Here is a 25,962-nt window from a genome sequence, read left to right as displayed (position 1 = left end):
AAGTGGAACACAGAAGACGACCTGTCGTATCCCCACAGAGACGAGCACAATACTCGTCAGAGGAAGATGAGGATGAGGATGAGGAGGAGAATGGGACTTTGCTTTTAAATGTGACGTCTGTACAAGCTAATCTCTCTGAGGTGTATCCTCCTGATTGGATGAGATACAATTTATCCATCTTAATCTTTTTCACTTTCCTAACACACAGATGGAGCGATGGAGCCTCTACGCCGCCATAACTCTGGGGGGAGTTCAGTCTAACTTCAGTCTAACTCAGTCACTGTTGTTTTTGCAACTGGCAGAAGTAAAACAGAAGGAGAGCAGATTCTCTGAAACCACAACATCTGTTTATAGCAGCAGACTGACACAACCTCTTGTTATTTAAAAGTTAAATCCTAGGATTTGGAAACCTGGGTACTTGGTACCAAAAGTTGCTCCAGTAGATTGCTTCAGCCATTCTAGCCGGGAAACAGGCTGGTCCACCACTGCTTCCATCAGTTTGTTTTATTGAGTAACTTAGGTGTTTAATTTGTTGGTTCAGATCCAACTCAATATTTGTGTAACACACAATAAAACTAACTAGATTGAGGCAGCGATGGACAAGCAACTCTTGTGTTCTGCAGGGTAAAATTGCTGTTTTTGTCAGTGTAATCGTTGGCTTTGAAGAGAGCGATGTAACAGCTGTTTCTGATTCCAAAACAACATCTCACTCTTTAGCAAAAAGGTCTATCTCTGTAGGATCCTTTCTGTAATGTTGTCACACACTTAGAATAACAATCTGAGCCTGTCAGTGGAAACAACAAGAACTTTTAGTGGACGCAGTTTTTCATAAAGGATTTAGTTGCAGCCATTACAGCCTGTTTGGCGGCTGCAGGTTGAATCAATCTACTGAAGCAATTCCAAAACATTTTGTCCCTATTAGTCATTTAGACTCCAAAATAGGACAAAAAAAAAATAAGGTCCAGGTTTAAAAATACAGGAATTCTCATTTAGGCAGTTTTCAGAAAATCAGAAACTTTTGACTGAACAAAATTGAACTCCTTCCATTGTTATGGATGTAATCCACTAATACACACTGATAACGGCAGTTTTTCTAATAAGGAGATAAATATTTTGGAGGGGTGGATGTTGCATGACAGGGATAAGTCATTCATTCATTCGTCACTAAAATACAGTTTGTTTAAAGCTAACAGTTATTGTGTAAAACTGTTTATCTTGTTGTTTTTCTCTCTAGTTTCTTCGCCACGGAGATTTCGATACAAAATCCTGAGCCCCACCAAGCTGCACGTGTCGTGGAAAGAGCCAAAAGGAGCGTTTGAAAGCTACAAGGTCATTTACACGACACAGCCAGGTAAGATCCAGCACTGACCTGAGAGGGTCTTTACAACGCTTGCTCTATGTTTAGGATTTTTCCTTAAGTGGAACTTTCCTAATGCCTCTCTCTGAGAATTTTCTGATGATCCAGAGAGGGGATCACTTGTCCTTACAGTCGAGCAAGAAATTCTAGCATATATTAGAAGCAAAGATCCCGTGGTCAGAAGTGGTTGTGAAACAAGAGGTCTGAACGCTGCTTTTTGTTTGAGTGTTCATTTTTTGCCAGCTGGATGATTGTTCGGAGCTGCTGCAGTTTGCTCACTTCTGAAGGTTTCTAATTTAAACTTGAGTTATCCAGGGAAATCTGACGAGGAATTCACACTCTGCTCCTGTACAGTCGTGCCTGGGGTTCACACAGCTCTTGACATTCACATCTGGAAGCCAAGTAGGACAACCTCTGTGACGGATTGGTTGTCTAGTGCCTTGCTTAAGGGCTCCTCAGCTGTAATTGTATGATGCATCATTACAGAGGATCCACCGTTGGTATTTGTTGCGCAGACCACTTGTAAGAATTGGTTCTTAAATGACGATCAGAATTCCGGTTAATACAGTTACTGTCTGCTCACAAATCATTCTAGTTACGCACTAGTTGTAGTTCCACTGAGGGAGAACAGATCCACCTTTGTATGTGGGTTCACCTGCGTTCTGCTTGGTGCAAAAAAGTTACCACACACAGAATCTCATACCTTTGAATGTTTGGGTGTCACTGTGGAAGCCTGTGTTTGATTGCAGCAGACGTCTCTATCTTTCTCCATGAAGGCTTCAACAAGTTTGGTTTCTACACATTTGGGAGAATACTTAATAAGCCGTCTGAACGCTGGTGTGGCAAAGGTCAGCATGTTGTTGAGTCCAGCTTGTGGGAAGAGTTTTGTTAATAGGAAGTTATTTTGTGATTGGATTCACTTCAGGTGCTAAGTCAAGTGGGTTTTAGTGGAGTGATTGAGCTCCCCAACAACCCCAACCGTTCACACCGACCCATTTAAACCCATTTAGGTCAACGAGGGTCGAGTAAATATTATATTTTCTTGGATATCTCTCATAACAATGTTGCACGAAGTCGCTCCTCTATGGAACAGAACCTTCATGAGGGTAGGGTTTATTTGAGGGGCTAGTCTGCATACGTCTTAGCCAGGTGTATGTAATAAACTGGTGACTGTAACTGACACCTCTCTTGCTTGTAGGCTTAAGCCATCACTGTCAGTCTCAACAGCAGGACTAAAAGTTTGTTGCATCACCTGACTGAGTTCTACACAACATGAACTTTGTTTTTGTTTCCTTTGTTGCTCCTCCACTGATGAGATTAATTATGCGTCATAGATTGAGTGAAATCATAGTTATAAAGTGAGGCGTACAGTGTTATATAATAACACAGACCATGGGGTCGACTCTGATCAGACTATTATTAAGTAGGAAAACTGGCCAAGTTTTTTATTGCTCTGTGTGAAAGCAGGTGCACTGCAGACGTTTTTACTGTTTGTGGATGTGATGCGAAGCCAAAAGCCGTCGTTTTGTGTCGTAATTATGGTGTTATTAATTTATAAAGTGCATCATATGACATCATGTGGGGCAGGCAAACACGTTGGAAGTAAACATTGTTATTATCTCTTTCTTTTGGGACCTTTTTATTGCTGTTGCGGTGTCACTTGAGTATTAGAGAGTTTAAGGAAGGGAAAGGAAGAGATGGTAACTGGAAATTCTTTTTATGAGCAACAGGTTGGAAATGTTCTGTCCAGGATTTGTTTGGACTAGAATCAGCTTAAATCTGTTGAAAACAAATGTCTTCATATATATGTGAATGTTCTGAACATAAAAATATTGACTGTGCTCTGACAGACACAAACATTATTGTGTTTTATTTTGCATAAAATCACTGGATTTTAAAGCTTGTACACAGCTCACCTTCACGTCAGAGTACTTACGGGTAACACATCAACAACACATCCTCCTGATTGAGGTTAATTTTAGGTTTCGCTCACTTAAAAGTTAACGGCAGAAAGAGAGAGGCGAGGACATGAAACGAATAGTGTGAGTGTTTTTGCACTTGGAGTTGTTGTTGAAGTCCTTGTGTCCCCAGGTTTTTATGGCAGATACAGAAGAAGGGATGCACAAGCACAATCTGCAGTTTAAAAATTGGTGTTTTAAATTGAATTTGTTGGCATTCTTTGCAATTTTATGATGAATAATGAGAAATAATCAGTTTGAAATCTGCTCCCCAGTAAGTCATGTTGCCTTACAGGAAAGGAGAAATAGATTGGAATGGGTGTGCAGACCTTACGGTCAGGTTATCTCTTTACTTACTTTATTGCATTTTATCTGCTCTTGTTATTTTTCCCACCGAAGGAGACGGAGTGAAAATAGATCTTTTATTGCAGTGGGGAAAGGTGCAGCTGCATGTGCTGTTGTAAAAGCGGTCCTGTACTCTCGTTGCTGCTGTGACGGAAAGCTTTCAGGAGTTCATTTTGTTAAGGACTTATAATTATAGCACAGTTAAAAGGATTCCCGGAGTAAGACGTAAGGCCAAGCAGAGGTCCCTCCGTGGGATTGTCGGGATTCAATTAAACTTTTATTTTACTCCCTTGACGGTAACAATAAAACGGTTTTGATGTGTTAATATACAGAAATAGTTTTGTCACCCAGACAGGTTTGAAGGAAGAATTGTCTTTATTTTTTCAGCCCCGTCTACAGTTGAGGCAACTTCCCGATTCTTAGTGAAACATTACTTATGATGATATGAGGAGCCAACATGCCAACAATACTAACTGCCAAAATGTGCAAAAATGTAAGTAAGTGCAGCTGATGGCCTCCAAAACGAACAAACAGTGTCACCTTCTTTTAAAAATGTAATACAAAGTCCCTCTATATGTTGGGGAAACAGTTCACCAACTTTATTCCTCCTACACTGCTGGACAAACCGATCCATTGTGGACTTAAGTTTGATGGTGAACTCAACCTCTGTGCACTAGTGCTGCTTTCAGCCAGCGGTGGAGTAAACCTGTAGCTTTCGGTATTGCTTGGCCGTCTGTGTGATCACAGTAATGGAGAAAATGTCAGATAAGATGCAGTAAGCACGGGCGGGCAGCCATCCCCCGACACCTGGAGGGAGAGCCGAATGGATGGAGGGAATGACATTGGAATATAAAAAGAGGGAGAAATACTAGAGGGCATGATGAAGAGCTGGAGAGGCATGAAGAGTAAAGGGAAAGAGGGATGTTGGATAGAGATAAAAAGAAAGTGAAGAAAAGCAGGGTGGGAGTTATAGATCCAGACAAAATGAGATCATCTGAGCTTCTGTCAAAGAACAAAAACATGTTCTGCTCTGGTGTCTTTGCTGGACTCTGATATTATAAGATGACAGTACAGTTAGTTCCTTTTAACGTCGGGGAAGCCATTGTCTCTTGTCACACAATGTAAATGCTTTTCACTTTAACAGTAGCAAGCACTGCCGCCTCACATGTGCTAGAAAACTCTACTGCCTTTATCATATTCTTACAGATATTCAAATTGGCTTGACATTTATACCAAGAGCATGATGGCCTCATTTCTGAGACATGCCCACACAGCTTGCGTTGCAACATGTTGCCTTTGGGTAGTGCTTAGTTTTGAAGAGAAGGAGAAAAAAAACTCTGATTTAAAAAGTAAGTGGAAGCGCAGGGATCGCTGCGTGCCTCCTGGGCTGAGGGAGGGAGGTGAATGACGGGAGCCATCATCTTCTCGCTGAAGGCAGCTGGTATCAGCGTGAGTGTAATGAAGTTGAAAAAGCAGTGACAGAGCAGTAGTTAATTTTCTTTAACAGCGGGCAGTTTTTGTAGAACTCTGCTGGATTGTCCTCGTCTTCTTATGGTTGAAGTCGGGACATGTTTTATAGTCCATCACAGTTTCAAAGTAAGAGACATTTGCAGCTCACAGAAGAAGAATACAAGACAAGGTGGTCATAGAGTACAAGCTAATCAAGCTGTCATCACTTTTGAAAAAAATGTCTTTATTGTAGTTGGGATCATTAAGGGTTAAGATTGCAATCATTCATTGACCCAATCTCTGCACTTCTGTTTTTAGCTGCATCATTGTACACAGAGCAAAGCAGGAGCAACAGTGTGTCAGGCTGTAAACTTAGCAGAGACTCAAATTAACATTAAAGTGGTAACAGTAAAGTTTCGTTGTCTTTGGCGGCACCTCTGGTGATAAACGGTAACAGCGGGCGCACCCTTCCCAGATATCCAGACAGTGCTGCATGTGTGACGTCCACGGTCGGCTCCGGTTGTAACTCTTGATTTTCCTGGCTGACGGTCGCTTTCCTTTTCAGACTGTTTGCTTCATCTGAGCGTCGAGTTTGTTTCTTCTTCTTTGGATTTTCACTTCTTGTTGAAGTTGTATCTGTAGTCATCCATCTTTTCTTTGTGTGTTCAGCCATAGTAGATTACTGTTTACTCGCAGCACTTGCAGAGAGCAGAAAAGCAGCCGCTTAGCTCCGCCCAACCCTGGAAAACACGTCGCTGATTGGGCGCCGCTTGTGATTTTTTTCTGTGAAAGTCGCACCAGACACCCAGTCAGTTATTCTGCGAACGCAAAGGTTTTCATCAGTGGGCCATCGGCTCAATCACCATTGTGTTACCTCGTTCAGCGACAGATTTATTTATTTATTTACATGAAAAACTTTGAGATTATTACTTGAAGTCTTCACATTCACAAGCTTGTTACTGGGAGCCAAATTATCCACAGAGGTCTCCTCCGCACAACAAAGAAGTTTCATGTTAAAATTCAGTGTTTTTCTGACTCCGTTCAGCGAACAAAGAAAGTCAGGAAGGGCTGCAAGCCAAGCCGTTGCTAGCTTCTTTGAAGGTGCTCTGCCTGATATAAAACACTGAAAAAGCAGTGTTGTTTTTCGATGCTGATTCAGGGCTAAATCATCCGTTTGCTTAAACTGCACACTTAAGAACGATGGTGACTTGAAACACTATGAATATAGTGGGCTGGAAATGTTTTAATGTTTGTCATATCCGGCCCGTGTAAGACATGGAATCAATAAACGTGCACCTTTTATGTGAAACATGAGACTCCTACAGGATGATGCAGGGGTTTGCTGTGGTGCTGAAAGAAGACAAATAGTCAAAGCTTTGTATAAATCCCAGATTGACAGACAATCTGACAAAACCTTTTTTTACTGAGTTTAAGGAACTTATTACTGTTTTTTATATTGTTGGTTTTAGTGCGGTCAGCTGCTCTGTAGAAGCAGATGGAGAATATTTGAATCAATGACTCTCACTAAATGAAATTGGCTTTTATAACAGACAGTTTAAGAAGATTTGTTGTGATCCCAGTGGGAACATTTTTCTGTACCAGCAGCAGAAGTAGGACGCAGAACGACGCATTTAATTGAATTACACAGAAAAAAACAAACAAAAGATGGAAGTAGCCTTTTTGTGATGAAAAAGTTAAACTCATTTGCATGTGTTCCTCATGACTTCTTAATATCTCTTCATATGATCGACTCTCTCAAAGCCAGGAAACAGAAACTGCTGACTTCTGCCAAACCTTCTGCTGCTACGGCAGGGAAGCACATTTGGCAGGATTAGACGCTGAATACACATTTTCTATTTGATTGATTTGATTTATTTTAATACTCAATATTACATTTTTGTTCCTATTCTTGGCTTACACCTCTTACAGTTTGTACTTTGGTGTTTTCCCTCTGCTCTTTGCTGCTGTGATGAGCTCTCGTCACCTCAGGCGTTAATAAAGTTAATCGCTCCTCTCCTCACTTTGTGATGCCAGAGGCCTTCTGAATGTTCACTTTCTTTTCTGGGCAGTTTTAAGTGATCATGTCACACACAACTGGAGACATTTTCACATATTTGCGAGTAGTTTGAGGCTATTTGAAACCCCAGAAAGGTATGTATGAGGTGTGTACAATTCACATGCATAATTACAGTCTGGTATGGTGGTTATGAAGCTTAAATAACTGAAGGTCATAATTGGCAATGTCGATCACATCAGCCTCCATTTGTTCAGCTGAAGTGTCCTGGAACAAGGTCTGCCCAAACTTGTTTATAATATGATTAAAGTAATTATTTATTATTGTTTATTATTTAGTGAATTAAAACTAATACCACTTAAACTCAAATTACGCTTTGTTCCCTCTGCAGAAACTTTATCCAGGGACTGAAAAACCTTTTTTAACAAAGGGACCGGGGTCTCATTTAAATTCCAGGGACAATATTTTACCCTCTAAAGAATCCCAGTTTGGAGGTTCTACTTTAGAAAAGCACCGGGAGTTTGTGAGTAAGGCTTGCAGCACTGAACCTCTCGTTTTTGTACTCAGCTTTAAGTTCTTCGTTCTTCTACACATCCATGGCGTTTAAAAAGAAAGCATACAACAGATGAACCAACGATGGAGTTCAGAGGAATTGTCTTGTATTATCATGCAAAAATGACATACAAAACATTTTTTTAGTATTTGCTGGACTGTGGTGGAGAAGCAGTCAGCACTGGCTGAATTAACTTTTTTGAACCTTTCGAGGCTCGGTAGCGCTGGTGGTTTGATCCAGCCTTTCCATAAGGGTCCTGACAGTCTGACACAAGGCCCACAGTCAGTTAGTGGGCTCCTGTGGCCCTTGTTGTTTGCCCTGCATCATTGCCAGTCGTTGCCCCTTGTCTGCGGCTGACCAGCCAGCTGAGCTTGTTGAATCAGCCTTAGTGCCTGTTGCTGAGAGAAATCACTCTGATGGCTGTTCAGCTAAGCCAATCAGTGCAGGTCAGGAGAAGTCAAACAGAAGTGAGGAAAGCAAGCAGATTACTTTTTTTCTTCGACTAGCACAAAAACCAAGGGCTGACAAAGCTAACCACCTGAATGGTGAGTGAGAGTGGTGTGAAAATGGACGGCAAATACTGATGTTTTTCATGGTGCATCAACGGTTTGTACAACTGCAGTCTTTAGGTTTTATTCCTTACTTGATGAATGAATACAGCCTTCTGCTGCCTGCTGGTAGAGAGAGTTATCTCCCTCTTATGAACGTGCTAGTTCACCTCCAGCTGTGGACTTATTGGCGTGTTCAATTGCAGCTTCTCATCCAGGACACAGGCTACACAACAGTCAGCCTCTGACGCAGCTCGTTCTTTGATGTCGGTTTGGTGTGTGTGTGGCTCAAGTGTCCTTGAAATAGAAACCCTTTAGTTGTGATCTGAAGAAAAGTGATGAAGATTGTGTGTAGCCTGTTGAATAGTACTTCTAAGTGGTGGAAGCTAAACCCAATCCTTACCTTGTTAAAGAGACGTTCACAGACCTGACTTGTTGCCTTTACAGTGGTGTGTTTCAGTTCAACTGAGGTAAAGTAGACGATGATTCATACACCCACAGATGTACAGTGTTGTCTGCCCCAAGCGTGAGTCAGACTGTCTTTGTGGTACAAAGGAACAAAAGCACCGTGGGTCTTGCCTGCACCTGAACCCAGTAGGTCTCGCCAGAAATTCAGTATCATTGTTTAACTTTTAGTTTGAAGTTGTGATGATGTTGTTTTATCTTTGTACAAATTACAGAATGCTCAGTTCCAAGTTTTGAAGTTCTTTGCTTGAACTCTGAAGATCTTTTATGCAGGTGAAACAGGTGTTCTGAGAGCCTGCACTGAATTTTTGTGAACATAATTGCACAGATATATCTGAAGCTGCTTGCAAAGTGATGCCACATTCAGGACGCCAGACAATATCAATTATGCTGAAGCTGCTATTTTAAATGCAAGGGGAACAATGGAGGGAGAATAAAAGAATTGTTTAGAATATTTCAAGCTGTTCTTGCACAAGCTCTTTGTTTGTGTGGTTCAAAGTTTATTTAGAGCAGAAATGAACACATGTAGAGTTAGCAGGTAGAATTTATTGGTCTTGTTCTTCTCCGAAGTTCTTTGTGCTACTGAAAGATTTGTCCTTTTAAAGAGTAACTAAACAACAGGGTCATGTCTTTGGGTCCTGGAGTTACTCTTTTAATACCAGATTTATGCTGCAGTGCTGCACCAAACTACCCTCACATGGTGATGAATTGATGAAGATAATTTCCACTTCCTTTTCATTTTAAATTGTATCAATATATCTTAAAGAGAAACCCTCTGGCCTCTGATCTGTTCGCGCTTGTAGCGTGTCAACACTTAAATGCTTTTGGCTAACATTTTGTAAGTGAGAAACCTGTATCTCCCTCGATTTGTGCGATTGGATCTGTAGTCTTTGAGGCCAGGGTCATTATGTTCTTGCATTGAAGACTGAACTGTGTTGCTCCTGTCTGCAGTTTACCTGCAAAATACTGTTCAGTCAGGAAAAATGTCTCCCTCATTTTAGCCATGAAAATTGCAAGAAAGCTCGACCTTCATCAGGCAAACAGTTTGTTTGTTCACAAACTGTTTGCCGAAATGTTGCAAGTAAATAAATGTATTTTCCGCTGGAGTTGGACAGCATGCAGGAGCTTACTTGCAGAGATTTTTCCTCTCCTACGCACCTGTCCTATGAAACAGACGTGCAAACTTTTTCTCTACACCCTCATTCTAGCCAAATGTTCAACTTCTGTGTCATGTTTTTTGCATCGCTGCTCAGCCCCATGTCACAGAGAATCCCATAATGTCATGTGAAGTGATTTTCTCTTGAACGTATGAGGGCAAAATTCTTCCTGGTTTTCGTGCCCTTAGAATTCAGGTTTGCTTGTTCTTAAGTGATCTCAACAAACAATGCATGGTGTAAACACAGCCTTAGACCAAATGACGTGGTCTTTTTAGAGTCCTCATTGTGTTTGCGTGTTCCTCCTTTGAATAATAAAGTGTAGAAATGGTTCCCTTGTGTTGTCAGGAAGCGATGAAACAGATATCTTCAGCTGCTGAGTGCTTGTTCTTCTCTTCCTCTGGTACAGGTGGGGAGCAGAAGGAGGTTCAGTTATCGAAGCAGGAAGCGAAGCTGGTCATCGAAAACTATGACCCTTCTAAAGAATACAACTTTAAGATAATTGCAGTCAGTGGAGGAAAGCAGAGCAAACCTCTTCAGGCCAAACATGAAGGTAAGAGTCAAACCCTCTGTAGCTGTATGATGAAATGTTCTTGTAAATGTAAAATGATGTGAACGTGAGAGTTAAGCGCTCTGGCCTTCAGGCTTTCTCATATAAAAGGTGGCAGACATATTGAATCACAGGACAGAAAGCTGCTGGACTGTTCTCTGTTCTGCACTTCTGGCTCCAATCAGGGATTTTGAGCCGGGTGTTTTTCATCAGCAATGATTGGCAGAATACCTGCTGTGACATCACACAGTGGCAGGTTGCGGTGGCCACACATCTTCTTCTAAATGTGAATCTGTAGAGAGCGAAACAGCAGCGCGGTGAGATTTAATGTTGGATTTGTGTATTCTGCGTGTGCACGCTCTGCCTTAATGTTCCCCTCCACTGTTCAGTGAGACAAGACGAGACAAGTTAGTCAAAGCAGGAGAGAATTCAAACAGCAGCAACAACAACAACAAGCCTCTGCTCACTGCTGCGGCTGTGAATGCAGAAAAAGCCGAGTGTGTTGTTTACTTTGTTTCATTCACTGACTTTCAGCAACCTGCTGATATTTACTTTTGTTCTGTGCTTCAGTAAAGAGAAATACTACGGATAAACCTTTTAAACTGAGAGTTTCCTCCTGAAATGTGTGCAGCCCCTTCAGTGTATCATGCTGCTCTTTAAAAATAAAGAAAAGCCATAATATTACAGTATCCACAATTGCATGTTCTCCTGCGCTGACAGATGTAAATCTCAGTGTGGGTGAAGACTTTTGACATTTAAACGACCGCGACCATTGCTGCTGTTTACTCTCTGTGGTAGCACTGGCTTCCAACCACTCTCTACTGGCAGTCAGGCTAAGTAAATAGATCCTTAAGGAGAGCCTGGTGTTGTAATAGTATTTATTTTTAGCAAACAACAGTCGGATAGCAAAAAAATATGTCTCTAAAAAGAAGACATCAACTCAGAATGACTGACTGTAACAAACATGGACAGTTTGGCCAACTTTTATTATGAAGGGACGCCTCAGTGTCGGCCGGGAGCTTAGCTTTAATCACACTGTGCCTAATTGATCAAAGTAAATAAGCTTGTGATGTTGTTTACCAGTTGTTTGATTCTTACATAAAAGCTAAAATACAATTATGTTCAAATTTGTCATTAAAATGTCTTCCATCTATTCTGGTCCATTCTATTCTTGGGACTTTAGCAGTCGCCTGTTTCCTCTTCTCCTCTCTGAGATGGGTTGATCGGTACTTTGAGGGGAAATTAGATTGTTATAGCAGCAGACATTCACATATCACAGATAAAACAGTGTAACAGGTGTACATATATATTCCAGCTCAGAGGCAGATGTGCAAAGGGCAGAGTGAATAGTGCAGATGATAGTAAGTGCAGTTCAGTGGCTGTAGGTCAGGCATGTGCAGATGTGTCGGCACGTTATCGGCATTGCAGATTTGTCATTTTTCGATATTTTCTGCCAATAAAACAATACTTTACTTAATGCCTAAATGCTCGATTTTTAAGCTTAAGTACTTTTCTTATATTGCCCAGTGAATGTGTACATTTTAAAAACCATGGTATTGTGTTATTTGCCAGTGGGCCACTACAGTGAGAGTACGCACGATATCACTACAGAGGAGACTTGATGTTCTCTGCAATTAGGTGGAAAAAAACATGTGCCTAATATATCGTTATCGGAAGGGTTGGAAAATATCGGCATTTCGGATATCCAATTACCAATTTCGTGCATCCATAGTTTTAGATCCTGATTGCAGCAGGTAAGAAAGACCTCCTGCATCTTTCTGTGGAGCAGCAGGGATGGAGGAGTCTGTGGCTGAAGTTGCTCTTCAGATCGTCCAGCATGTTAAGGAGAGGGCTGGAGACATTGTCCATAACAGTCAACAGTTTCTCCAGTATTCTGGCCTCAACCACCTCAACCACCTCTTCCAGTCTTGTTGTTTTATTGGTTTATTAATTGATTTGCATTGATTGATATCAAGGCCAAGTTACTGTGTTTATCCTCTCCTTCCATATCTTTCATAAATAGGAATTCTTTACTTATGTGTTCTTCTTCTTGCAGCTCAGCGATCAGGCGTGGAGATGGTTCAGTCTCAGAGGGCACCAGGCAGCAGTGTCACCGAGGAGAACAACGAGATCTCAGAAGGTAAGAGCCACAGCAGGCAAACAGGAGGCAAACCAGGTGAACAGAAACACTGAGACACAAAAGATTGACACGCCCGTCTGGTGAGACGCTCTGGTCGTCTGGATTCAAGACCCAGTCTGTGTGAAAAGAGCAGGCAGATATATTTTCCAAAGGAGATTCTCTTTGAAATGCCGTGTCAGGAAGACAGCCCGTCATTCTTCGAGAGCAGCTTTCAACGAAAAAGTAAGAAGTGTTTTTTTTTTTTTACAAATTGGAGAAGACAGCGCTGTAGACGTCTCTGTTCCCAGGCTTCTTCACCTTTTATCGAGGAAAGTTTTAAAGAAAGTGCTCCAACACTGAAGACGTTTTTAATACCCTGACCTTTTCAAACTGAGATTTTGACTGAGGAAAAGAGCAATGGCACAACAAGGTAAGTGGAAGCTGAAGAGGCCTGACAAACTGCTGCATTCACTGGGGAACGAGTTCGATTCAGCCCGTAAATCAAAGACGGTTTCTCCTCTTCTGTCCGGAAACACAGCCATTTCATTACGTTTTATGAACACTGCGCTCACACATTTGAAGACGGAAGACGGCCCCTGAATGTGATATTCCAACACTAAGAGATAATCACCGAGCCTTAATCCTGAGAAAAATTGGAGGAAAGGAAATGAAACGGTGCAACAAAAAAGGGAATTCAAGCGAGAGCCGGCGAGAGTCAGGAAATGAATCAATAGATGAGTGTTGTAAACAAGCCTATTATCATTTTGAAAGTGATTGAGGAACCGCACGCTGAGGTGCACAATCAGACACGGCAGGAAAAAGCAGGAAACATTGAAACAACCCAGGTGAGCCTCTTCCTCACTGTCTCTCTCTGATCGTGTTGTAGATGTGTGTATCTCAACACTTGTATGAGTGATGATGCTTTTGTGTTTGTCATTGTTGCTGTTCTATTGGAGGTGTATTGAATAATCTTTCCCATGTCTTGTTCTATGAAGGTATGCAGCGATGGACACAATATCTGCAACACCTCTAAATCGCAGCTGTGATCATATTTTCATTTGTCATTCTGTCTGCGTCAAACCAACCAGAAAGTAATAAACAATTTGTTGAAAGAAGCCGAGCAGCCCAAACTCAGGATGTTCACTTCACTGTGTTTTGTTGACGGAAACCTGCTGCTGTGCCGTGTTCCTTTGCAGCCTGTGAAAGCGTGATGTGTCTCTTTGTGCGAGTGGCGTTGTGTTTGGGAACCTTGAAATGGAGGAATGGTGTTAATGATGGTGCAGATGGGACTCCTGGCAGACGGTTAGCCGCCGTCTCAAACCCAAATTACAGCTTCTGCTCGGAAAATCGTCACAGTGGGATAAATACTTTGCTGTTCGAATCTTTCTCTATTTTTTCGGCGAATCTAAATCTACTTATTAGTGCATCTCAATCAGCCTCACCATATTTATTCTGTCTTTACTCGTCTGTAATCACGTTTTTGTTAGACTTCCTTTTGGTGACACTTTAGTTTGTTTATGTCTCCGTTCTAAATAAAAAAAAAACATTTGCAACAGAACTTGAGCTTTCTCCTCACTTCAAATGAGATTTGCAGATTACTTCCCTCGTAATTACAGACTGGATCCTCTAAATGGTGATGTTATTCTTCTCTCAGCAGCACAAGACCTCGCTACGAGAGGTTTGGTGATTGGACTTTATTTTTTTCCTCCAGACAGCCGAAACTTTACAAACCTGTCAGGACTTTTCTCTCCTCCTTCCTGAAATCACTCAGCCTACAGTATACTCATTTAATTCTGACATCCTGGGGTCGTTTTAATCCCGTCTGAGGTTTCATGCAATTACCAGTTTCTCGCATGGTATCTATACGGGGTAACCGCAGTTGGAGAGTGGCAGCGTCAGAGTAGAAATTAGGTGAAACTTTACAGCTCTATGGGGAAATTAAGGGTCACAACAGCAAACTAAGAAGATTAAAGATGTTTTAGTTGTCGAGAGGTGCAAATGTGACCCTGGAGAACAAAAATGTAAGACGGTTGGTCTGACGTTTACTGCATTCCTACTTTATTCAGGTTTTATGATTGGGCGTCAGTTGTATTGGTACAGATCGCACACTCCAAATACGAGGTGGGCGTGGAGCAGTGACTTCACCCTTTGGTTTGTGGACTGCTGATTTAAAGCCTCGTGTTTGGCATTTTGGCCATTGCCATCTTGTCAACAAATATGGTCCCCTCAGGCTCCAAATAAACAAGAGGGTTTGTGTGCATTGCTGTGTCTCTATCCTGGTTTGCAGGTTGCCATGTTAGCGACTTGTAAGTCACAGGAAGCCATGTCTTAAAGTATACCCTGCTTTTATGTCAATTTCACCATAAACATCGTTTCCAAAATAAACGTTATTATGTATCGAAGAAGACTTGAAACTAGCAATTGAGACCATAAACTTGTCAGGAAAATGGTTACTAAGGTAATAAATGAAGCGAGAGGTGGAATCATTTTCTCATAGACTTCTATACAGACAACCAGTGGAGGCTCCTCCTGCTGGCCATTAGAAAGAATACAGCTTTAAGGCATGTTTGCATTGGCTTCACTTTTCAGTTCAAGCTATGTCCTCTTCCTGTGTACAGTCTATGTCCTCTTCCTGTGTACAGTCTATGTCCTCCTCCTGTGTACAGTCTATGTCCTCCTCCTGTGTACAGTCTATGTCCTCTTCCTGTGTACACTCTGTGGTTCAGTATGTTTTATTTAGATTAATATATACTTAGACATTAAATAAAACCAATTAAATTGGGAAAGTGTCTTAATTACATCCTAATTAATCCTTTCTTAATCCCTCCTTTACATGTACAGAAATATTCCGAGTCCTGTAGGATGGGACAGTTTTGCATCAATATAAATGAACCGAACGGACGACAGCTGCTTCTTTACATCAACAGTTTAATGACGTTCAAGGCATTCCAGTGATGCTTTTTCAAACTGTGACAGATCTGATGTCGGCCATTTCTCTGCAGAACAGTCACAGCTCGACAGATGTTTGAAAATGGGTGCTAGACTTCAGACCGCTAGACTGTGTTTGCACTCGCAGCACAAGACGAGCCAAAGCGGAGAGAGAGTGATGGCAGACTGGAGGGAGGGAGGAGGCCAGCAGCATGTCCAAAGGGCTCAGATCCAAAACACTGAGATAATTACAGCCAGGACTTCCATAAAAGTCCTTTTTCTGACTTGTTACTGCTGCGCTGGTGTTGCAAGATTGCTACTTACTGTCAGACTCCTTTTGTTTCTTCACTCTGCATCCGTCACTTGATGTCAGGCCGAAAGGCTATCCTGACTAACGTTTATTATCCAAAACAGAAGCTAAAGCGGCAAATTAAACATGTTTAAAATCTAATAAATGTTCCACAATAACTTTGATTTAGTTGCCGTTATAGTCTTGGCTTATCGAACAATGATTCATCTTTTAAACCTTAAAACCTTTATACAAGTTAAAGGGATTTTCTTGCAGTTTTATGCTGATGTAAAATCAGGGTTGATGATTAAAGTTGTTAATTGAAGAAGTGAATTCCTGATTGTTTGCTATACTTTTGCTCATGTAGCCGTGCTGACCCTGCCTACATATACCAGAATGCATTGTGGGCTAGCAGCAGCAGCCTTGGCCTCAATACGCTGCATTTCTCCAGCTAGCAAACAATTATTATCTGTCATATAAGTTCCTACATGATAAGCTGTAACATAATTTAGTCAGCACCTACAGTGTTTTTTCATCTGTCCCTCTGTCGCTCTCCTGCTGTCTCCTCCAGCCTTCCAAAGTTACATTTAAATCTCACGCCGTCCACCAGCAGAAGCTATCGCTCGAGGAGGCAGGCCATTAGTGGGAGAGACAGAGTGAGGTCTGACTGGGACCAACATAGTAACAGTTGGTGGCGTTTGTCAAAGATCTCGCGCTGTGTCATGTCGCATGGCTCTGGCAGGAGGATTCGCCATTTGGCTGAAGTGTCAGAAAATGTTCAGGGAAAGAAAAAGTTACTAATATAAAGAAGAGATCCAAACTAGGAAAGTAAAGAAAGTAATGGATTAATTAGGATGTGAAGTGTTCACAGTCCTCTTTCCATCGTATCATTAGAGTCTTTCTGCACATGTTGCAGCGTATTAGAGAGGTTAAGAGATGTTGTTAACGATCTGTTTTGGTGCTCTCAGGTTCATGGTTCAGGTTGTTTATGTGTCAGATCTTTGTTGGCTTCAGTATTAAGATTTTTAAGCTGCTGTTAATGTTAAATAAGACTTTTTTTTAAAGCTAATAGATGCTAAGAATTGTCTTCCTATCCGGTGTGACTGACCTTTGTTGGATTATTTATTAGCGTGACCAAGTTTGGTCAAAGTTAGTGTCTAGTTTATGTTATCATGCTAAATACACAGTGTGTGTATCTCGTGTGTGTGTGTGTGTGTGTGTGTGTGTGTGTGTTTGTGCTTGTGTGAAATTCACCTGCTACTTCTCCAAACTGCTCTAACTGGCTGCAGGCTAAAGGGGACAGATGGAGGAGAGAGGAGCCAACCAATGATGAAACACTCAGCTTTTTTAATATTACTCCGCCCCGCCACCACTTGTCTTATATATAACACACACACATACACACACATACACACCCTCTTCCATCACAACCCCATCACCATTCCCTCCAGCTCCCTTTTTTCATCAGCTTTCTGCTCCTCTCTCTTCCCTGCCATCTCTCTTTGAAGAGTTTTTTCTCCAATACTTTTTATATTACTTTCTGTGATTTAAGTCTTTCCACACAATTCTTCTTTATTTTTCAGTCTCACAGTTTCCCCCTTTTCTCCCTTTTTCCATTTTCCCCTTCCATCGACGTCATCAATTTTGATTAACTTGTGATTGCATCTGGTCGACGCATTGAGGGAACAGGCTGCAGCTATGACATTTAGTGAGGAGCAGTGAAGGTAGTAAAATGAATCATCTCGCACTAAACTAAGAGAGTTTAGGTCAAACAGTTTGGGGCCTTTGGACTTTAGAATAAACCGTTCAGAGAGCTGCCCCCTCCTCTCCCTGTCCATCTTTGATTTGGGGATGGAGTTTAGCTCCGTCAGTGTGGAGCTCAGTTAGTGCATGAGAGTGCAGCTCCACGTAGCAGAGAGAGGAGGTGCAGGGAGCTCCTGTTCACAATCAGACACAAAAACAAGAGCAAACTGCACAGATCTGCAAAACTTTATGGACGTGTTTGTGCTCCAATATCATCAGTGAGTTTGCTTTGTGAATCTGACCTTGAGACGGAGCAGATAGCGTGTGCACATGATGCGCAATTTATGGTGCTAACAGCGGCCACAAAGCATTCTTATTGAATATCCCCCATGGTGCTTTGTAAGCCCTGCCAATTTAAAATGACTAACAACAACAACAACAACAACAACAAAGCTTCAAGCCAGGAACACTTAAAGAGATAGTGTCCAGAAATGCAGAGTATAGACAGCAGGGAAACAGCCACGTATGAGTGAAAGGCTTCAGCTTACGTCAGACTGTTGATGCAGACCACAAACTGTTCTTTATTTTCTCTGCCGACGGTGATGCAACAATACATTTCTCAGTGATTATCTTAACTGCAATTTACCCCAGGTATTAAAGATGAAATAACTTGTCTTACAAAAGGATCTTTAGAATAATCAATAAATTAATAATTGTAATGCATTTTCAAAAAATAAGATTTCCCAAGTTTCACCTCCTGTTGTCTTATCATTCCCTGAGCTGCGAATTCAGCGCAGTCTTAATAAAAAATTCAGTCCTATGAAGATATAAAAACAAATATTGATATTTGTGGGGCTTTTTCTGCTCGTCTCGACACCTGTGAGCCGTTAAGGTGACACCTGACAGATAAAAATGTGTGCGTTTTCTTCCCCAAATCTTTCTTCTGCCTGCTCAAATCGATGCTGTGCAGACACATGGGCTTCTTCTGAAGATGATGAGAATATAAATTGCAGCTCACATTTGATGAAAGTATCAAACGTTTTTAGTATTAAATTCAATTTGACACGCTTGCTCGCGTATTTAAATGTCGGTTATCATGTTGGGACTTTCTGCTGTCGCCTATATCCCTCTCTCTTCTCTTCTCCTCTCTCCACCTCTTCCTCTGTCTCCTCTCTCACAGCTTCACCTCTCTGCGTCTGCCGTTCCTCGCTCATAGCTGACAGTCCGCGCCTTGCCCACACTTGCTGAATACCACAGCTATAGCCTCACAGGCCTGTTCTTGGGCTGCTGCCTTGCTGCTGATCAGACCTTTAACAGCTGCCTGCCTGCCTACATGGCTGTCAGTCTGCAGATTTGGCCGCTTGTACGTCTGACGGTGTTGTTGTGTATGTCTGCTTTCCTGTGCGCCTGTCTCTGCAGGTCAACAAGGTACTTAAGCTCACTTGCTCATCAGGCTCAACAGTTTCTGTATTAAAGGAATTCTGGAATAGAAGTTTGTCTATTAAAAAGCTCGCCCCCCCGGTGGCTCTGGAAAGTTTAAAGTTAGCTCCTCCACTGAAACATGGCAGCTGTTATTGGCTTAAAGCAATTACATTGAATTCCAATGCTGACCCAGTTTTGTGATGTGCTATCAAACTACTCCTTGAGCATAACCCTATTCCTAATTGCCCCACAATATATTCAAGTTACACATATTTTTTTGCAACCAGAGTTAACTGCTGGTGCTGTTATCTGTTTGGTCCCATTTGTGGCAATTGTAGACACCCCAGACTGTCCAGCTTGCAAAGAGATGTGACTGTTGAAAGAAGGAAGGAAGGCTTGAGGTGGTTGTAGGAGATGAATGCGTCAAACAATCCAGGACTTTCGTCCAGGAGACCAGGGTGAGCCTGTGTAAACCAAAAGTCATTATTGAGTCATATTTTAACCCACACCTAGTGTGACCTAAAATTAACTTTTTGTTGGATATAACATTTTGTGTCTAGCTGCTCAACCGGGGCCGCGCTAAAAGAGCCTTTGAAGATGTTGCAGAGAACACAGTCTTTGTTCACGAGTTTATTTTTGATTGGTCGCTGCAGATCAAAACATGAAGAACCTTTTATATGGATGAAAGACTTTTCTGAATTGTCCAAGGGCAAGATGAAGGAGACGCTGACTGCTCACAAGAAGCCTGTCAGGTTGTGAACACGTTAAAGTTTGCTTGATGAGATCACAGACACCTGCCCTGCTAACATATCTGTGTGCTGATGGAGTAAAGTGTTGCAGCCTTTCTTTAATGCCTGCACCTTCCTCTCCTCCACCTCATCACCTGAAGTATTAGACGATCAAATTCTCGTGACATCTGTCCTTCGTTGTTTGATAGATGTGGAGTTTAATCTGACAGGAGAACGCTATAACTCATCTTATCTCTCGGCTTGCTCTCAGAGCATCCAGGTGGCATACACAGGTCAGCACATACACCTGCGTATCCTGCTTCATTATCAGTCCTTTAATTGATTTGTTAGTGTTACCGTATATTTTTTGGATTGTAAACAGTAGATATAAATAAAGTAAAGTATTCAACACGTCAATCATCTCATGAAAGGCATATTTATTCCAGTAAGTGGGGCGTTAATGAGGTAAAACCCGTTTTCTGTACCGCAGAAACAAGGAAGAGTGATGCAGGACTTGAGCAGAATTGAGATATTGTTCTATATTTACTTTATTGTGCTTATTTACCTGCAGACTAATAGCTTGTGCAGTCACTGAAAGCATTGAGCCTTCAGTCTTATTTCACTGCTTCCTTTGCAAACTGTAGAGATCTGTCATAAAGCTGTTTGTGTTATTGAAGGCGCTTTGTGGTTGCATTTAAATTGATTGGACCTACATGCTCAGACTGACACCCTTTAACACACATCTGCCAATGAAGCATCCCCAGTACCTCCTGTTGACCCTTCGGGATGTATTGAGCTGTGAAACATCTGTAACGGGATGCTCCCCCCTGAAAACTCTGATGACACACCGCACCTCTAACTCTGCTGTAACAGACAGGTCGGGGTTTTATGTCGAGGCTTGTCAGAAAATGGCAGGAGGGAGACTTACATAAGCTCCTGTGTTATAGAAAAGTTACCACTGCTCTTCAGGACCAGATGGCCTTTCATCCAAATCTCTCTGTGGCTCTTCATGGATTTTAAATCGCTTTGTATTTAGAAGTCCAATATTTATAGGTATTTAGAATCGGTGTTTAGAAGAACCTATTGAAAAGCTAACTGTGGTTTAAGTACACAAGCAGAATGTCTGCAGCATAATCACTGATTATATTCTCTTTAATAGTTTGACAATGCTCGAGGCTTTCATTTTACTGATGTGAGGTGCAGCTGGAGGCTCTAAAATCTGAGCCAAATCAAATGTGAGATTTCACAGATACACTCATGAATATTACTCCAGTTAAAGGAAACCTAAAGGAAACCTGTCCCCTCAACGTCTTTAGCTTATTATTTAACACTCTGCACATTTTCATTATCCAACCTGTCAGCACCTTTTTATTCTCTTAAAGACAGAACAGTGGAAACTTGTCTCACACACACAAAGGATTTATATTCAAGATACACAGAATCTGCAGAATGTATTGGTTAAATGGGGTTCAGGATGTTGGGTGTCTGATATCTTAGCTTGACTGAAATGCAAAAGGTTCTGTCTTAGTACTTGAGTTAAGGAAGATTTTTGTTAACATCCTACAAACTTAAAAACTCTTGTCCCCGAGAAGCTGGTGTGTGTGACGTGTATATCTGCAGTATATCAGCAGTTAAATCACTGTTCTGCAGCAGGACATCAGTGCAAGTGAAGAACTGTTATCATACGTCACTCATTTCATGAAGTGTCTCGTTGCTTCATTGGTCAAACAAGAACCTGCAGGATTTCAAAATGTTCGCTCTGCATCGATCTCTTCAGGATTTTACAGTCTCGCTGATGCGCTCAGCGTAACCTTTCAGGGCTCTGTTTGGCAGCCGAGCAGCAGGCAGGCAGGTGTGGACTCGCTTGTGTAACATTACAGACTTATACAAACATACCGAGCTTTGTCTTCATCATTTCACTCTTACAGAATATCCTGATATCTTACCTGATTGGAATCCAAATAATTCCAGCGCATGGTTCACTGATCCGTCTGAATTAGGACACGCTGTTTGTATCTGTCTCAGGGCTGTCGGTCTGACTTACATCACCGTCTTGTTGCTGATGTCTACTCACCTGTGCACAGCATTGACACAGGTATGCGTGTGTTCTTACATTCCTGAACCTGAACTGTCTCCATAAGGATGTAAAACTGAGCTTAGTTAAAGGTGAAAGAACAATACATGTTTTTTTTACGCACATACTCTAAGTCCCGTACATTACATAATGTAGCGTAGCATTGTCTAAGAAAGATATACGTATTTTTTTTCCATGTAGGCAGCTTCACTAAACTGTGACATACATGCATAGACATGAAACTTTCAGCAGTTCTCCATCATAGCGAACATCTAGTCCCCTTTGCTTTTGCCAGAGTTACATAATTATTGTTTTGTAATGCAGTTATGCTGTGGGAAACCTTCACCAGAGACGTAAGAGTTAACGCAGGTCAGAAGAAGAAATGAAAACACAACATGGTGATGATGCCAACTGTCTTCAGGGTTTGATTTACAGAAGCGCCCTGCTACCAACTTCGAACTCTTTAACCTTAGCAAGCGTTCCGCCGTCTATCAGTCCATTACATCAGAAAGGCATGCATTAAACCCATTTTCTGTTAAACGTGTTTACACCTGTAAATTAAAGATTAGACAGCTAGAAACGTGTGACAGCCGTGTATTGAACTCTAAAACGCAATTACATTATTTACGGTGGGTGAAATGTGAACTTGTTAGCAGCTGTGGGATGGATGCTGAGCAGAAAGAACCAGGGGTAAAGGGGGTCTTCCAATCAGTTCTGTTTTGTCGGTCAGGAAAGGTCCCTGCACTGTTCCTACCAGTGACCGTATATAAAGATGGACGGCGCGTCTCCACCTCCTCCCGTTGTAGAAAAGCGAAGCCGAAACACGCGCCGATGATGTCATCTGTGTCCAGAGTGTGCAGTAGAGATCGGCTGGTGGAGCCGCAGTATCGACGTCCCGCCCCTTCCTCTTCACGACACACACCTTTCCCTTGTGGCTTGGAAGCAGATATTCACGCTGATAGAAAGTTCAATGACTGTAGTGTTAGTGTTAGTTACGTCTCCTCTCGCTGTTCCTCCTCTACTCTGCTCCCGGGAACAGAACGCTTTTGTCCACAGAGCTGTCAATCATGAGGTCACACCCCCTTTTTACAACATCAAATAACTAATTAAAAGTAAACTTGCCACTAATGTGACCCACAGGAGAGTTATCTGAATTAGCCCCCTACAATGGCAGGCAACACAAACTCATGACTTCACATTAGTATCGGACAAATACAAGGTTAGAAATGTGTGAAAGTCCCAGTTTGGTTGTGTTTAGGTACCAATGATTCCCCGTTAAAGTCCTGTCTTTGTTTAACCCATTTATCATCCAAGACCGCCACCTGAAAAGACTTCTCCAAGTAGGACTTTCAACCTTTCAATTACAGACACCCGTACTCTGAGCACAGGACCAATCGCTTTGTGTGCTTGTATGTGTGTAAAGGATTGACCTGACCCAAGGTCTGATTCCTCGTCCATTTGTTCAACTCAAAATATAAGACGCTGTCAGCAGAGGACAGGCCGGCAGGATGAATGAAATCAAAGCCTCGACCTCTTGTTCCTCTCGTGTGTTTGAGAGAGAAGTCCAAAATACGGCAGGTGTGACATGAAATTGAGTCACGCAGTTCCCCATAAGACTTCCCCACAAGTATGTGGAGAATGAATTGTGTGCTTTTATAACCCGTATTTACCCAGAGGTAGTTTGCTGTGCGGTGGTTTTCTCCTCTTTGTTGAGGACTCTGTTTTACATTCCTGTGTTTATAATCAGGACACTTTCACATCGGCTGCTGTGGTTTTAATTTAAGGGCTTTGGTTCCAGTCAGGCTGTGGTGCTGTAAAATGATGCTCATCAAAATGTCAGTCAAAATACACGCCAGACTTCAGAAGCTCCTTCTTGCAGCTGGTGTTTTTATCGTGTTTACTTACTCACAAGTGGTCCCTCGTGGTCACTTGTTTTGTAATTAAGGAAGCGATGCTTTAGGTTGCTGTTGTGCTGTTTAAAGGTTAATCTGGAGGCCACAGGACTAAGTCTGATATCGGACATTGATGCTAAGAGACAGAGAGAATGTGTAATAACAGAAACATCTTCCATACACTCCAATCTGTGCAATATAAATTATTGATACAAGGGCTTACTGTTATTGGGTAGATTTGGACACAGATTAATACCTAAAATATGAACGTAAATCTTAAAGGTTAAAAATAAGAATGCGTGTGAGTGTGAGGATAGCATCTCCAGTGAAGCAGTCGGGACATTTCTTCTCTTCTATACTGTGAGAAGAAAGAAAGTTCTGGCAGGTTTCAGATGATTTGTCTGTTTTACTTGGACAGTTCATTTCTCTGTTTCTACACTGAGACAGGCGGTGTGGAAGGAAAGTCGGGCATTGCTAAACTTTTCAGCTTGAACATCAGTCAGCTGTGGCAAAGTGTGAGATGTGCATTTGCTGCAAAAGTTAATCTAGGTTTGATGTGTATTTATTCACATTTGTTGTTTCCTGTATACACAATATGCTTGTGTACACATGATGGGAGGAAACAGGATTTATTTGCTTTATTATTTAATCAGCCAAATGTTGATGTGCAGACAGGAAAGACATTAGTTTACTGTGAACGTCTGTCGTGTGAAGACGATTACGCTGAGGGATTTGAAGCAAACCTTTTTCATAATTTAACATTATTTTGCTTCTCAAATACTCGAAGATTGTCCCGAGAGTGATATAAGAGAAATCATATTTCAGGAATTTAAATATGTATTTCTTAATTTAATTACAATACATACAAAGAGCATCATTATGTTGGCCTTTCATTTTGCTTCAGCACAAATGGAACACAAAAAGGCTTCTTTTACCGTCCTAAGGGAATGAAAGCTGATGACTCACCACTCCCAGTTCTTTGAATGCTGATGCTCTGTCAAGCCCCTCTGCATCTCATACAGACCCACAAGGTAGTGTCTTCATGGGACTCACCAGGCTTTTAACTCACTCCAATGTTAAACCGACAATACAGTATATGGGAAGTCAGATTAAAGGAGAAGTTTGGTATGTTTAAATCTAGGCCCTAGTGTTTACAAATTTGGGTTTTGAAATGACTCAAAGGAACAAAAACGTTTGGAATTGGTCCATTAGATCACCGCAGCCGCACACGCAGCCGCACACGCAGCCGCAGCCGCGATAAGGCTGCAATGGCTGCAATAATCCCCTGGAACAATTGCGCCCGATCAAAGTACGTCCACGAAAAGGTGGGGACGGTGGTTCAAATGCCTCATCTTCATCGTAAATATGCAGCCATGGCTTTTTTAATCTATTCTTGCTGTTCTCTACGTGAACAAATCCTCAACTCTGACTCACGTCTGCACTTTAATGAAGGACTTTCACCAAGGAGGCCAGGGTTTGAGTCTCGCGTAAAACAAAACTTCAGTACGAGTTGCACTAACCTAACCACCTTGTTGAAAGGAAACAAACAGATGCTAAATGGTTCCTTGAATCAACCAGTCAACAAACCTGTCCATGTGTATGAGACACCATGGGGGGCTGTGGGATAACAGTGTGTTTGACTCACAAGTAAAAATCAGGTAGAACTAATCTTATGGTGTAAATATTGCGAGTGTTGGCCTGAAAACTCTTTGACTTCTAGTGTTGAAGATTAATAGACGGCGGATGGAAAAGTTTTTTGTGTTTGGTCTGTTGGTCGTCTCTAGAGGAACTGTATGAGTAACCTACTGGTGCCATTTGAACAGCAGCTGATATTAATTGAGGGAGTAAAATTCAGAAATGAATTAGTTTAATTGGGATAAAGGTCAGGTTTAGTCCATCGATACTGACTTTTCAGTTGCAAAATGTTAATTGAAGGGAGAATGTCAATCTCTTGCTCGAGGTCGCTTCAGTAGTTAGATGTTGGGCGTATCAGGATGTGGGCTGAAAATGTGATGAAATACAAACGTGACCTCCAAAAACAAAGATAAGCCCAACACAGTCCATTCTGTTCTGTGGCTGTAAAACCTGTTACATTGATAAGAGACCTGAAAAAGGCTGAATTAGAGACCTCACACCTGAGCTATTAGAAAAAGCTCTTGAGATACACCGACCTTCAACAGGCCACAGATGAAGTAGAGGGACACATCTACATTTACAAACAGCGAGTCAATGCAATGTCAATGTGCTACGCCACAAATAAAGATGAATGATGAACCAATAAATTGTCTGAGCGGGGTGCTGCGAAGGCCACAGACGAGAAGAGGTGTTGATTTAGTGAAATCTGAAAGAGAGAACAGGCGAGGGGGCCCAGTAA

General features: G+C 41.8%; 1 protein-coding gene across 1 annotated transcript in view; it reads left to right on the top strand.

The window, feature by feature from the left end:
- The window catches only part of LOC138608514 (collagen alpha-1(XIV) chain-like), a 141,662-nt gene that overhangs the window by 6,875 nt on the left and 108,825 nt on the right, over window positions 1–25,962 (top strand). The window contains exons 2-4 of the mRNA XM_069681116.1: window positions 1,235–1,351; window positions 10,253–10,396; window positions 12,450–12,533. Of these exons, the coding sequence (XP_069537217.1) occupies window positions 1,235–1,351; window positions 10,253–10,396; window positions 12,450–12,533 (345 nt within the window). The remainder of the gene's footprint in view (window positions 1–1,234; window positions 1,352–10,252; window positions 10,397–12,449; window positions 12,534–25,962) is intronic.

Source organism: Semicossyphus pulcher, unplaced genomic scaffold (genome assembly GCF_022749685.1).
Source record: "Semicossyphus pulcher isolate SPU_LCO1_2020_fin unplaced genomic scaffold, fSemPul1.0.p SCAF_5, whole genome shotgun sequence".
Classification (NCBI taxonomy): domain Eukaryota; kingdom Metazoa; phylum Chordata; class Actinopteri; order Labriformes; family Labridae; genus Semicossyphus; species Semicossyphus pulcher.
Note: the sequence above shows the minus strand (reverse complement) of the source record. Positions and strands in the feature narration are given on the sequence as shown.